Source organism: Vombatus ursinus, unplaced genomic scaffold, assembly GCF_900497805.2.
Source record: "Vombatus ursinus unplaced genomic scaffold, bare-nosed wombat genome assembly UNPS02006779.1, whole genome shotgun sequence".
NCBI classification, from domain to species: domain Eukaryota; kingdom Metazoa; phylum Chordata; class Mammalia; order Diprotodontia; family Vombatidae; genus Vombatus; species Vombatus ursinus.
In genome coordinates, this window is record NW_020946557.1 from 7074837 (window position 1) to 7088517 (window position 13681).

General features: G+C 38.0%; 1 protein-coding gene across 1 annotated transcript in view; it reads left to right on the forward strand.

Moving 5' to 3' along the window:
* The window catches only part of RFX6 (regulatory factor X6), a 71254-nt gene extending 58388 nt beyond the window's left edge, over window positions 1-12866 (forward strand). Inside the window, exons 14-19 of the mRNA XM_027848625.1 lie at window positions 832-949; window positions 2689-2811; window positions 4297-4506; window positions 6933-7445; window positions 8811-9032; window positions 11941-12866. Of these exons, the coding sequence (XP_027704426.1) occupies window positions 832-949; window positions 2689-2811; window positions 4297-4506; window positions 6933-7445; window positions 8811-9032; window positions 11941-12116 (1362 nt within the window). The 3' untranslated portion in view covers window positions 12117-12866. The remainder of the gene's footprint in view (window positions 1-831; window positions 950-2688; window positions 2812-4296; window positions 4507-6932; window positions 7446-8810; window positions 9033-11940) is intronic.
* The last annotated feature ends 815 nt before the right edge of the window (window positions 12867-13681 follow it).

Consider the following 13681-nt stretch of genomic DNA (forward strand, 5'->3'; position numbering starts at 1 on the left):
TTCCCCTGCACTTTGCCGTCTGTTCACTTTTAAAGTGCTGTCACAGGAAAACTCAGAGATAACATAATTTTGTAGACTGTTTCAATTGAGCAAGCGACAACTTCTAATTCTATTATATAATGTAACCATATGGGATAAAAAATCTGTTACCCTAAAATGATAATAAAGGGGAGTTAAGGCTGAAACCTAATATAGAAAAATATCCTTTAATTTGATGCAGTAAATAGTACATCAAGAACCTGTGTGGCATAGTAGATAGGCTTGGAGTTAGGAAGACTAGAAGTGAAGTTCCACCTCTGAATAAGAATTAATAATAGTAGCTAACATTTATATAACACTTATTATGTGCCAAACTGTGCTAAGTTAAGCACTTTACAATCATCATCTCATTTAATCCTCACAACTACCCTGGGAGGTAGGTGCTCTCATTTTACAGATGAGAAAACTGAGGCAAACAGGTTAAATGACTTGCCCAGTGTCACAGAGCTAGCGAGTATCTGAGGGTGGATTTAAACTGAGGTCTTCCTGACTCCAAGCTTTGTGCTCTACTCACTGTGTCATCTAGCTGCCCCATGTACCCTCTGAACATTATTTTGACTATGTTACTGTAATCCGATCACTTAACTTATCAGAGCCCCAGATAATACTCTAAGACTCCTAAGTTTCAGAGCAGACACTGCTCTGTAATGGTAAAGGGAGTTTCCTACGTCAATTAAATCACAGGTCCAGTCTAAACTAATATGTCAGTGTCTCTATCTTGTATCTGTCTGGGCATAAAAATAATGAGAAAGGAGCAGGACTAAAAGTTTTGGGTTGTCCCTTTAATTTTAGACCAGCAAGCAAAATGGCAGATCCTTAAAGAAGAGGGCTCAAGATTTCCTACTGAAATGGAGTTTCTTTGGTGCTCGGGTCATGCACAACCTCACCTTGAACAACGCCTCCAGTTTTGGTATCCTCTCTGCTTTGGGAAACTCCTCTGAAATGTATTATCTGCTTAGTGTAACAGCTGCAGTGATCACTCATAAACATCTGATTCTCATCCCTTTTTTTGTACCATCTGTGCTATATGGAAATGTAATGTGGCATCCATTCAGTGTTTGAATTTTTTTTTTGTCTTTGAAATAGAAAGGAAGAGAGGCTACAGACTTCCTATACTATAGTCAGTTGCAGTGTGTAAGAGTCACCTGCTTTTGGCTGTGTATCCAAAATGCAGTTCTTCAGGAATCTGAGAATCCTAGAATGTCAGAGTTGGAGGAGACACCAGTAACCACCTAGTCCAATCTACATGGGAAAAGAATTCCCTTTACGATATTTGGGGGAAGACTTCAAGGCTCGGAGTCTTTGGAGAGCTCCCTGGGGAAGGATTCAGAGAGAGAAGCCACACAGACACGTTTCTAGATGTTTCTGATTAGATATTAAACCATCCTTTGATACCTATGTTACTTGGGTGGGGGACCCTGAAAACTATGACTTATGTCTTTCCAAAATCAAGTGCTTCTGTTTATTTTTCTTCTTGACCTAATTTCAGTGAAATGAAGATCAGCCTATAACTTATAGGTTTAGATGGCTATCTAGGGCACCAAGAGGTCATGGCTTGCTTAGCAACACACAGACAGTATATAGCAGGGGTGGGACTTGAACCTAGGTCTTCCTGACTAAGACTGCTTCTCTAGCCATTGTCATTCAACTTCCTGCACTTACTGTCATTCATAAGATTTTTTTTTTTTTTCGGTTCATTTGTTTTGAAATCCTTATAAGCTCCTTGAGGACAGATATTACTTTGGGTTTTTCTTTCTTTTATCTCTGGTACCTAGCACCTAGAATGGTTCCTGTTACATAGGAGGCATATAATAAATATTTATGAATATAATTGAATTGAAACACAACATCTAAAATAATCTAAGAAAATATTTAAAAAAATTTTTTAATAGTTCATTGTGAGCAAAGAAAAGGACGGTTTCATCTCAAATTTCTAAAAAGGATAGAGAATTCACATATACAGAGATTAATTAGATATATAACATTTATTGTTTAGAATATCATGCTCATTTCATTTTTAGTGATTTCATATCATATATTTCACTGATGCTCAGCATTCTTTAATATGAAAAAGATTTTTCCTCCTTTTTGTTAGGCAGTTGATATGTAATTTAAAGATGAGTCAAAGATTTTTCAATGTATTTTTTCCTATGAAATATATCCATATTTTTTGAAAAATGAATGATAAAGTTTTAAACTGGAAAGAAATCTTCTCCTGATATTTTTCTTCACAATTATGTTGACAACTGTCTAATTATTTGGCATAAAGTAAACAGGAATGGCACAGAACTGGCCCTATTCTCCTGCCATTAAAGCTTATCTCACTCCAGTGTGTGCCTCTTCAAGTATAAAGCATGTCTCACTTTCATCGGTATTTCACTTTGATGTAATTAGGGCCCAAAGAGCTTGAGGGACAGTAAACACACTGAACTAGGTGGGCCAGGACAAAGAAAGATTAGCGTTTCAGGTTAGGCATGTTGGTCTTGGCAGGTCATTTAAAGTCCAACGATTATTTGTTTATTTCACTTGCTCCTCATAAAGTGTTGAAAGATGGTCATGGAGATAACTTTGCTGCACTAATTTCTCCCTTTCTCACCTCATTTTATTCTTCCCTTCCTCCTCCCATTTCCACCCTTTTCTCCGCACAAGGTTCTTTTCATCTGATCCGGATGCTTTTGGATGAATATATTCTATTAGCCATGGAGACCCAATTTAACAATGACAAAGAACAAGAGTTGCAGAATTTATTGGAAAAGTATATGAAGAATTCAGGTAATTTGAGAAATGCATGCAATTTGTATTTTGCCTTTATCTAACCCTACATTTCATCTTTTTAAAGTGAATAAATCAAGTGGGCTTGAGAAACAGAGTCTTCAAAGTACCTCAAAATGCTTCTTTGCTGAAGTATAAAATATTTGCATTCAGGCAAACATTGTGGTATGGGGGGAAAATGTGTGTATTTTTATAGTTAAAGGATCTGTGTTCAAATCCCAGATTCTATTACTAATTATCTATAAGACCTTAACCTCTCTGGATCTGTTTCCTGATCTGTAAAAAGTGAGGGGTTAGACTAGATGACATCTATAGTCTCTTCCAACTCAAAGCCTATGATTCTTTTACCAAATACTAGCTGATAAATTGGTTCATTCAAAAAATACTTGCATGTCTATGTGCAAGACATTGTGTTTAGAGATGGGTGATTGGGGCAGGAATGGCAAGAGGAGGGAACAAAGCAATATGAGACATGGTCCTCAGTCCTCAGAGTCCTCAGAGGCAGCTAGGTGGTGCAGCGGATAGAGTACTAGCTTGGAATCAGGCAGACTCTTGTTCATGAATTCAAATCTGGCCTCAGACACTTACTAGCTGTGTGACCCTGGGCAAGTCACTTAATCCTGTTTGCCTCAGTTCCTCATCTGTAAAATGAGCTGTAGAAGGAAATGGCAAGTCACTCTAGTATCTTTGCCAAGAAAACCCCAAAATGGGGTCACAAAGAGTCAGACACGATCGAAATGACTGAGTAACAAATTGAGCCCTCAATTTCCTTGTACTTTAGTAGGGGACATAAGACACAGATAACTTTAACAACAGAAGTATGCATTAACCATCATGTGAGTAGTACATATCATATGTAGAAGATCTGCTAAGTTTGATATTTTATATTTCAGTAATATATACTACATAGATAGGGGTAGAGGAACATTGTGGAGGCTTTATCAATATTTATTGACCTGAATTAAATCAATGCTTAGAAAAGTGAGAAATTACTTCCCTTCACAGTGATGTATGTTTTACGATATCTGTAATTCCAGAATCAATGACTTAAGTGATAGCCATGGGAAGGAAGAAATACAAAGTGCTGTAGCTGAGAGCCAGCCTTGAGGTCAGGAAGACTTAGGTTCAAGGCTTACCTCCGACAATTACTTAGACGTGTAACCATCCATAAGTCACTTAACTGTTTAGTGTACCTAAGCAATTCTCTAAGATGACAACTTACAGATGAGTTGCTAATCTTATTGTTGTGGGGAGTCCTTATGCTGGAAGTTCCCTACAATGATGAATTCATAAATCTGGAACTCCTGCTCCTTCACTCCCAAAAGTAGAAGGAAGGAAGGACCAATTCAGCCTCATTTTTAATGGGACATTTCTTCAAAACCTTGAACTAAATGATCTAAGTTTCAGGTACTTTCCTACTCTTTGACCTGACATCATATGCTGTCTAAGTAAGTGAATGGGACTTTCTTGTCTTAATCTTTCTAGATGCAAGCAAAGCTGCCTTCACTGCATCGCCAAGCTCTTGCTTTCTGGCTAACCGGAATAAAGGGGGCACTGTTCCTGGCGATGCTTCAGTCAAGAATGAATGTCTTGCTGAGGCCAATTACGCTTCTCTGCCCTCCGACCAGCCCAGTATCTTGCCTTCTGCTTTACACCCTTTCTCTCCTGGGGATACAGAGAATGTGCAGCTTACAGGTACAATTTAAAATAACCAAGAACAATATCTCACTATACTTCAACAAATAATTTTATCTCCCTTCCTATTCTCTTTCCTAAAACTATTCTATTCCAATGATTCCAAGAATAGGAAAGATTTGGCCTAATCCATTTGGAACCCAATAAACCCTTCTATTGAATGATAACAATTGCCATTAATGCTCACTATGACTACTACTATCATTTATATAATGACATAATTTTTATTAATAACTTACATGATTATCCCCTACTATATAGGTTTTTATTTTTATTGTATAGACAAAGAGGCCAAGCTTTCATCTATATTACTCAAACACAGTTCAGAGGTGGGGGTAGGGAGAGGCAGACTCAATGATTTAGTTGTTATTACAGTGCCTACACATATTAAATTTCTGCCTTACCTGACTCTAGTAACACTATACCACTCTTCTCAATAAAATTATTTCTCCAAACTAGTGTTTTGTTTGTTTGTTTTTTTGCTGGCCTAGTTTCCCTTGGCTGATAAAATGGTTAGTGGCTAGAGGTGATTAACAAATAATGACAATAATAATGGTGTCTTACATTGATATACTTTTTAAAAGTATTTTTCTTTGACATATTTTCACATATATCATCTCCTTTAATCACTGTAATAACCTTCTGAGGAAGAAAGAGATTGTTTATGCTTCCCATTTTTTAGATGAGGCAACTGAGAATCAGAAAGTTCAATGGCTTGCTCAAGGTAATAAACTAGTTAATAGTGAATTAGGTTCTTAAGACCATGCTCTTTCCATTAACACTATGCTGCCTAAATTGAAAAAGCTAGGCAAACATTATTCTGCTATGATTCTTTGTAAGTAATGGCCTTATGGATATCATTAGTACTAAGTAGTACTAGTAGTAGAATCACAGAAATCTAAGTACCCCCATTCTGAATGACTTTTGCCAAACTTCAGTGGCATTCATATGATATTAAATCAAAAAATAGGAAAGTACCTGAAAGCTAGATAATCCAATTCAAGGTTTTGAAGAAATGTTCCATTAAAAATCAGGGTTAATTGGTCCTTCCTTCCTCTCATTTTTTTTGGAGAGATCAGAGATTCCAGATTTATGAATCCATTATTGTAAGGAGCTTTCAGCATAGTGTAAATTCCAAGGTTACACTGCTGTGGCCAACTGAATGTGCATGACCATTAGCCTGCTTAGTAGTCAGTATCATAGAATCAGGAACACCTCAGAGGCTATCTGACCCCTCTCCAAACTGCAATCTCCTCTAGAATATGCCTAAGAAATGCTTATCCAATCTGAGTTTGAAGAACTTCATCAAGGAAAAATTCATTGCTTCCCAAGGCAACCCATTTCACCTTTGGACAGCTTCACTTACTAGAAAGTACTTCTCAATATCAATTTCAAATCATATTTTTTATGTTCTCCTAAAGCCAAGAAGAACAAGTCTAATCCCTTTTCATCCTGGCCTCCTCTCAAATAACTGAAGATGGTATGATATCTCTACCCCCAAGTTTTTTCATTAGGCCAAACATTCTTAGGTCCTTCAGCTGATCCTTATATGACATGATATTGAGGGCCTTCACTATCCTGTGTGCCCTTCTCTGGACTGTCTTCAGTTTATCAAATCCAATCAGTCCTTAGAATGGAACACATTATTCGAGATGAAGCCTGACTAGTTCAAAACACTGCAGAATTATCACCTTCCTAGTCCTGGACTCTGCCTTTCAGTGTAGCCTATGATGGTATGAGCTTCCATGGCTACTATAGAATGAGATGGGAGAGAAAGCTTCATGGTAGAAATGATACAGGGAGAGGAAAGAAGGGAGGGGACACAGAGAGTTGGAGATGAGCTGCATCCCATGTATGGGAGGCAGTCTATGTGAATCAAGAGATACAAGAATAGATTTTTGGGAGGAAGCAACAGTCCAATTTGAGTGGAATATAAAATGCGTGAAGTTATGTGGCAGCTTTCTTTCTGGTTAAACTGTATAAAACCACCCTATAAAATCATATCATCTTCCCAAGCCCATTTCAATTATACTCAATATATGCTATATATTAATTTAAAATATGAATTGAGCTTATGAAATAATGTAACTTTTTATATAAGGTTTTAGCCACAATGTTTAAGTCAGTTGTAACTAGAGGTCAGGATGAAAGATCGAAATCATTCTGCTTCTCTCACTTGGTTACCAAGGTACCTTTCAAGCTCCACTTCTTTTTTGATCTTAAGGCAATACTTCCTTGTCATTCTTCATTCTCATGCAGCATTTCCTTGACAAATGTAGCATGTATGAGATATTACCATTGGCTATTCATTTTTCCACTTTGATGCATTGAATTTCCCCACTTCTGAGGACATAGACCTATATGCTTTAGTAATTCCTCCAAATAGAACCTCACATTAATATTCCTATAATTTTGACTTCTTCCAGGTCCAGTAGAGCTGTCTCAGAGTACTGGTCACCTGGTGACATCACCCATTTCTCCAGCCATGGTCAGCCGAGGAAGTGTCATCAACCAGGGGCCAATGGCTGGGAGACCTCCTAGTGTTGGTCAGGTGTTATCTGCTCAGTCTCACTGCTCATCATACTCAGAACCCCTGTACCAGACTCTCTCACAAACAAACCAGAACTATTATGGCACCAGCCCCAGCTACCAAACCATGTTTCGAGCCCAGACCCATCCATCTTCAGGAATCTACCACCACAGGGCTGAACATAGTCGGTTTATGGCCTTGAGTGAACAGCAGCTTTCTCGAGACTACTTCAGTAACAGCTGTGCTGTGTCTCCATACAATGACAGGTCACCTTCGAACTATGGACCATCCTCAGCCATACAAGATGCACACAGTATGCAGTTTCTAAATAACGGAAGTTTCAATTTCCTGAGTAATACAGGGGCCAATGGCTGCCAAGGATCATCATATCCTCCTAATGCACCTAACGGTATTGGGGAATTTTAAAGAACTTCCTTTATTTTCTTATTCTGGTTTCATGCCCTGAGCAAGGTGAAGTATGCACTTGCGTTGCGTAACTAGAATGATTGAGTATAGCTTTACCATGGCCGAGCCATGCAAATTTCTGGTGGCAATTAATTTGGTTTGTCTCTTTCTTTGTCCCCCATGAAGATCCATTCTAAGTGCTTTGGCTGATCTTGTTAGCTTTATAAGCATCCCTTATTTAATCAAAGAAAAAAGTCATGTTAAAATCATGATCAGAGGGCCAAACCAGATATAGGAACCAAGAAGCAGTTTATCCACTGCTATCCACTGAAAAATGGTTTGCCACTTAAAGTAATTCCTTAATGTTTCATTGTTGTAATGCTATTCTCTGGAAATAGTTGGGGATAGATATTATTCCCTAATTTTCAATGTGGTGTCCCATCCATAGGCCGTCCCATCTCCCAAGATTATGCTGCTATTCCCCACTCTATGACAAATAATACGGAACCTCTGAAAGTCAATGGTATTCTTTGCGGTAGTATTTATTGCCACTTCGTGGAATGGTTCTAATACACCCGCCAGTGACATTAACTTGGTAACATCTTGTGTCACTTGCTTCTATCTCTGACCCGTAATAAAAACTTTTAAAAAAAATCTACTCATTCAACAAACACTGAACACCTATTACGTACAATCACTAGGCTACATGTTTCAGGGTATATGCAAATAAATGAGAGAGGATTTTAGCCCTAATGGGGCTTATAATCTGGGAAACTTAATTTTGATATTGTTTTATGAAATTCTTAATTTCTTAATACATAAATGTTGCTCCTATTAATGTTATCCAAGGGCACATCTGTGTATTAAACAGGTACTCTATCTAGGAACTAAAGTAATGAGCCTGAGCTTTCTTTATACGCCCAAGAATCCTCTTAACTTTAATGGTTGCTAGGAGGGATATAGAGGCCAAGCTAGTCTCCCCGCTCTCCTTTTACCTTTGAGGAAATAGAAGCATAGGAAGGTTATGATTTGGCCAAGGAGCACAGGGAGATTAAGTGATGTGGCTGAGGTCATACAAAAAATAAATGTCAGAAGTAGAATTTGAACATAGACCCTCTGCCTGTAGAGCCAGCACTATTTCTACTTCTGTATTACCATCATTCCTGAGAATGCATAGAACAAAGACCAGACCTGTAGCGAAGCTAAATAGTAATAGCAGTGTTGGAAAAATTAGGGATCTTTATTCGTATGATGAATGAGTTTTCTACAGTATTTTAAGATTCCTCACCTACTCCACCCTCATTCAGGACTAAATGAACTTTGGAGCAAATTAATCCATTGTCCAACTGTCACCCTTTTCTGTTAATAGGATATTATGGAAGCAATATAAACTACACAGAATCTCATAGGCTTGGATCAATGGTTGATCAGCATGTGTCTGTTATAAGCAGCGTGAGCAGCATTCGCTCATTGCCCCCATACAATGACATCCACGATCCCCTGAACATCTTAGATGATAGTAGTCAGAAACAAGCAAGCTCCTATTACACAGACACATCTTCTTCAGTTGGCTGTCGGACTCCAACAATAGGTAAGTATTTGAGCAGATTTTACACACACACACACACACACACACACACATGCACACACACTACATATATATGTGTATATACATGTATACATGTGTGTATATAGGTGTATTTGTTGTTGTTCAGTCATTTTCAGTCATGTATGACTCTGTGACTCCATTTGGAGTTTTCTTGGCAAAGCTACTGTAAGTGGTTTGCCATTTCCTTCTCCAGCTCATTTACAGACGAGGAAACTGAGTCAAACAAGGTTAAGTGATTTGCCCAAAGTCACACAGCTAGCAAGTGTTTGAGGCCAGATTTGAACTCAAGAAGATGAGTCGTCCTGACTCTAGGCCTGGCACTCCATCCACTGTACCACCTAGGAGTGTACTTATATATGTATAACCATATATATATATATATATATATATATATGTGTGTGTGTGTGGGGGGGGGTAGATATATGTGTATATACACGTATGTGTGTATATGAATAGGGATGTTGCCAGTTGCCTTTTGTCAGCCCAAGGTATGAATTGTTAATGTATGGGAAAATATATGAGAAGAACTAGTTACAAACTCACAATAAATTCCTCTCTCTATATGTGCACTGGAGGGCAATGTACTAAAGATAATTATGAGGGCAGGACTTAGCTAACGTCTTTCTGATTCTGCTCTCTATCCACACTGCCTCTGCCAATTTGTGGTCTTGAGAGGGTTTTTGTTGTCGTTGTTCAGTTGTTTCAGTGGTGTCTGATTCTTTGAGACCCCGTTTGGAGTTTTCTTGGCAAAGCTACGGTAAACGGTTTGCCATTTCCTTCTCTAGCTCATTTTAGAGATGAGGAAACTGAGGCAAACAGGGCTAATCGGCTTACTTAGGGTCACACAGCTAGTAAGTGTCTGAAGCCAGATTTGAACTCAGGTCTTCCTGACTTTAAGCCTGGTACTCTATCCATTGTGCCACAGCCTTTAATTTAGAATTGACAGATTGATGTCATAAATATGCTAGAGCATTGAGCCCTATTTGAGAACATATAGGCACTTTACTGGAAGTCTACCTTTTTCACTCAGTTATCAAGGAAGACACTGGGCAACAGACTAAATACTAGCAATGTTCATTATTGCTCTAGCGTTTCCAGAGTAACAGTGCACACGACATCCTTGGAATACTGTCTGGGATCATCTTTTGCTTTGTCAGCAGAATGGAAGGGAGCATGTGTAGTGGCTCCCTTTGTGCCTATGTCCCATGCCATTGTCTGACTAATCTGTCAATTTGCTCATCAGGACAGCCAGAAGTGATATAACAATCAATTAATATGGTCTGATATGCAGTAAGAGCTCAGCTAGCCAGTGGAATGGGTAGAAAGAGGAAGAGGGAGTAATCTCCTCCCATCAGCTCTATATTTTTACATGTCCCATCACTATTTCTGGGGCAAATTAGCACAAAATTCCTACGGACAGCCCTGCTTCAGACCATCACAGGGGAGAAAGGCATTGACTCAGAATCACTGAAAAAGAGAAAATCATCAGTTACCCCTACCCCCACCTACTCAATGTGGTCTTTTTGCAATTTAACAAAAAGCACTTTTTGTTTTCCTGTGGCTGGCACAGATGAACTCTGAGCAGCATCTAGCAACTCGTCTCCTGCTCTCTGCAAATGGTCATTGCTTCTAGATTACTTTAATGAAGCAGAAAATATCACTCTAAGGAAGTTTCCTCATCAAGATGTACAGCGTTGCCATTGTAACTGTTTGTTCTATTTATGTATAGAGATAGTGGTGCCTTTGATGGAATGTATGTTAGGGGGACATGCAGCTGTATGCATTTGTAATGCAAGACCAGCTTGCAGGCAAAAAGGTTTTCAGCAAAATGAGGAGAAACCAAGGAAGTAGTATAAAATGAAATGGGAATCCCTTTAACTTCTGTCCTCAAATTCTTGCGGTTAATAACTCAGCATTGGGAGATGCTAGGCAGGAAGTTAGAACTTGAAGGTTCCTTAGAGACTATCCTGTGTAATCCTCTCTTTTCCCCAGAGAGGTGAACAGAGTTGCCCCAAACCACACAGGTAATAAATAGCACAACTGAAATTTCAATTCAGGTTCTCTGATGGCAAATCTTACACTTAACACTATAGCAGAAATGTGATGAAAAAACCCAGCTCATGAGATAGCTGGTATTTCAGTGGATAGAGTATTATACTTGGAGTCAGAAAGAGTTCAGATCTGACCTCAGACAATTACTAGCTGTGTGTCTTTGGGCAAGACACTTAACCTTTGTTTATCTCAGTTTCCTTAGCTGTAAAATGAGGATTATAATAGCAAATATTCCCTAGAATTGTTATGAGGATCAAATGAGATAATATCTATGAAAGCACTTAGCACTGTGCCTGGCACACTGTAGGTGCTATATACATGCTTCTTCCCTTCCCCCAACTCAACAGATACTTTTAAAAGTGCTTACTATGTGCAAAGTACTATATTAGATAATGGAAGGGTAGGAGAAACAAGTCGGTTATTTGGAGATTATGAAAAATGGTTCAAGAAGGAAGCACAGAATTTTCTGTAGGAATTGGGGAAGAAATTAAATGAAGAAAATTAATATTAAATATTATCCTGTGATTTTAAACACACACACACACTCACACACACATACACACACAAATTAGGAGACCTGTGTTTGAGCCACTGACTTCAACTAGCTGTATGACTGTGAGCAAGTCACTTCATCTCGCTGAGCCTCAGTTTTACCTTTTGTAAAACAGGAATAACAATACTTTTACTATTTACTTCATAGAGCTGTTGTGAGTTGAGTTTTCTAAAACTTAAATCAATTTAGAAATATGAGTCATTATTGCAGAGCATGACAGTTAAAGAAGGAAAGAATATGTGAACAGAACCCACAGGTGGTGATTGCTTTTTTTTTCTCTTGCAGCCTCCAATATGTCAACAGCAATTCCAGCATCCTCATCTCAGTGTATGTTTGGAACTTCTAGTCAACATCCAGCTCAGGAATCTCTAGACTCCCACGGAACGAATAGTAGAGAAATAGTATCATCTTTGCCACCAATCAACACTGTCTTCATGGGAACAGCAGCTGGGGGGACCTAGGCCAGAGAACATGGTGGGTTCGTTTTGGAAACATTCCCAACACCACTGGTCCAAAGACCACTATTCCCTCAGCTTTCTAAGAGAGGAGAAAAAATAGACTCTGCTGTAATTGGACACTACTCTTGAAGTCACTTCATTAAGAAAGAATAATAAAAAAAGACTGGATGATCTACCTACTCATCAGAAAATGGACACCTGCAAAGAGTACATTGCACGTGAATCATTTTATATGAATTCTTATTAATAGTTGTAGCTTCAAGCATCAGCCAACTAATAGAATTAGTAGGGATTTGGAGAAGCAAATATTTCTATTATGGAGAATTGACATTTCCCTTTCTAATTTATTGAAAATGTATATGCTGCCACTCTTTTGTCTTTTCTTTCTCTTCTTCCTCTTCTTTCTCCTCTTTTTTTAAAGAGGAAAAGTTTATTTAATACCTATACACTGTCCTTTATTTATTAGGATCACAGAATCATTGTTTACGATCCCTTATTTGACAAATAGTCAAATGTATGAGTTCTACCTCCTATGGAAATGTTTACAACGTCAAGTTTTGATTCAATTCAGCCTATGCCAAAATTGCTTGACTTTCAAATCTCTTGTGCTTTAGTAGGTTGGTTTCTGTTACATAAGGTTGGCTTTATCTATGTAACTGAATAGAGACCAATGCTTTCTACGTGTTTATAAGAAATGAAAAAGATGAGGAGAAATAAAAAAGGGAATGCAAGGAAGTATCTCAAAAGTTAAAATGTTTTGACATGCTCTTTCTGTTTTCTGTCATAGATGGTGCCATTTTTAGACAATGTAGCTGTGGGCTATTTTAGCAAACAGACAGGTTCGATGGCTAGGATTCATTCCGCAGTATATAAAGTAGAACATAAAAGGCATTTGCAAAGTTCTATGGAAAATGTAAAGAGAGAAAAATGAAGCCAACCAACCCTTTTTGCCTTAAGGCTCCTAAATTGGAGCCAACATATTTGAAGTAGGTGTTATGGAAACTCATGAAATCAGCAAAGATTTGGACATAATTTCTAATGGAAAGAACTGTGGGGAGCATACATGCAAAGGTTAACCCAAATTTATTAAAAACAATTTTATTTATCTCATTATTTATAAATTTTAAACAAGACACATCATGATTTCATTTATTTTTCCTTTCCATACGTCCTGGCAGAAAAGGCAGCTGTGTAATTCGTAGAATCTGTTCGGAAAATCCCATTAACCTTACGGTCTTTTGATCTATTCTGACAAATCCTTTAATGGAGCAATGAATACTGCCTTGTATTAGCTATATAAAGGATGAACACAAAGCATATAAATTCCTGGCACAAATTATAAACACATTTGGCTGCCCAAAATGTTCATTTAAAATTAATCTTTAATTTATGTCAAGCCAGGATTGTGCCTTTGTCTTTTTTTGGGGGGGGTGTTTCAGATTTGAGATTTCATCAATGTGAGGGATTCCTGTTTTGGGATGGAAAAACCGGTCCATTGATGCAGGCCATTCTGTAACTAATCTAAGAGAGTTGCCAGAAACATGGAGAGGTTAAATAACATTGTTACT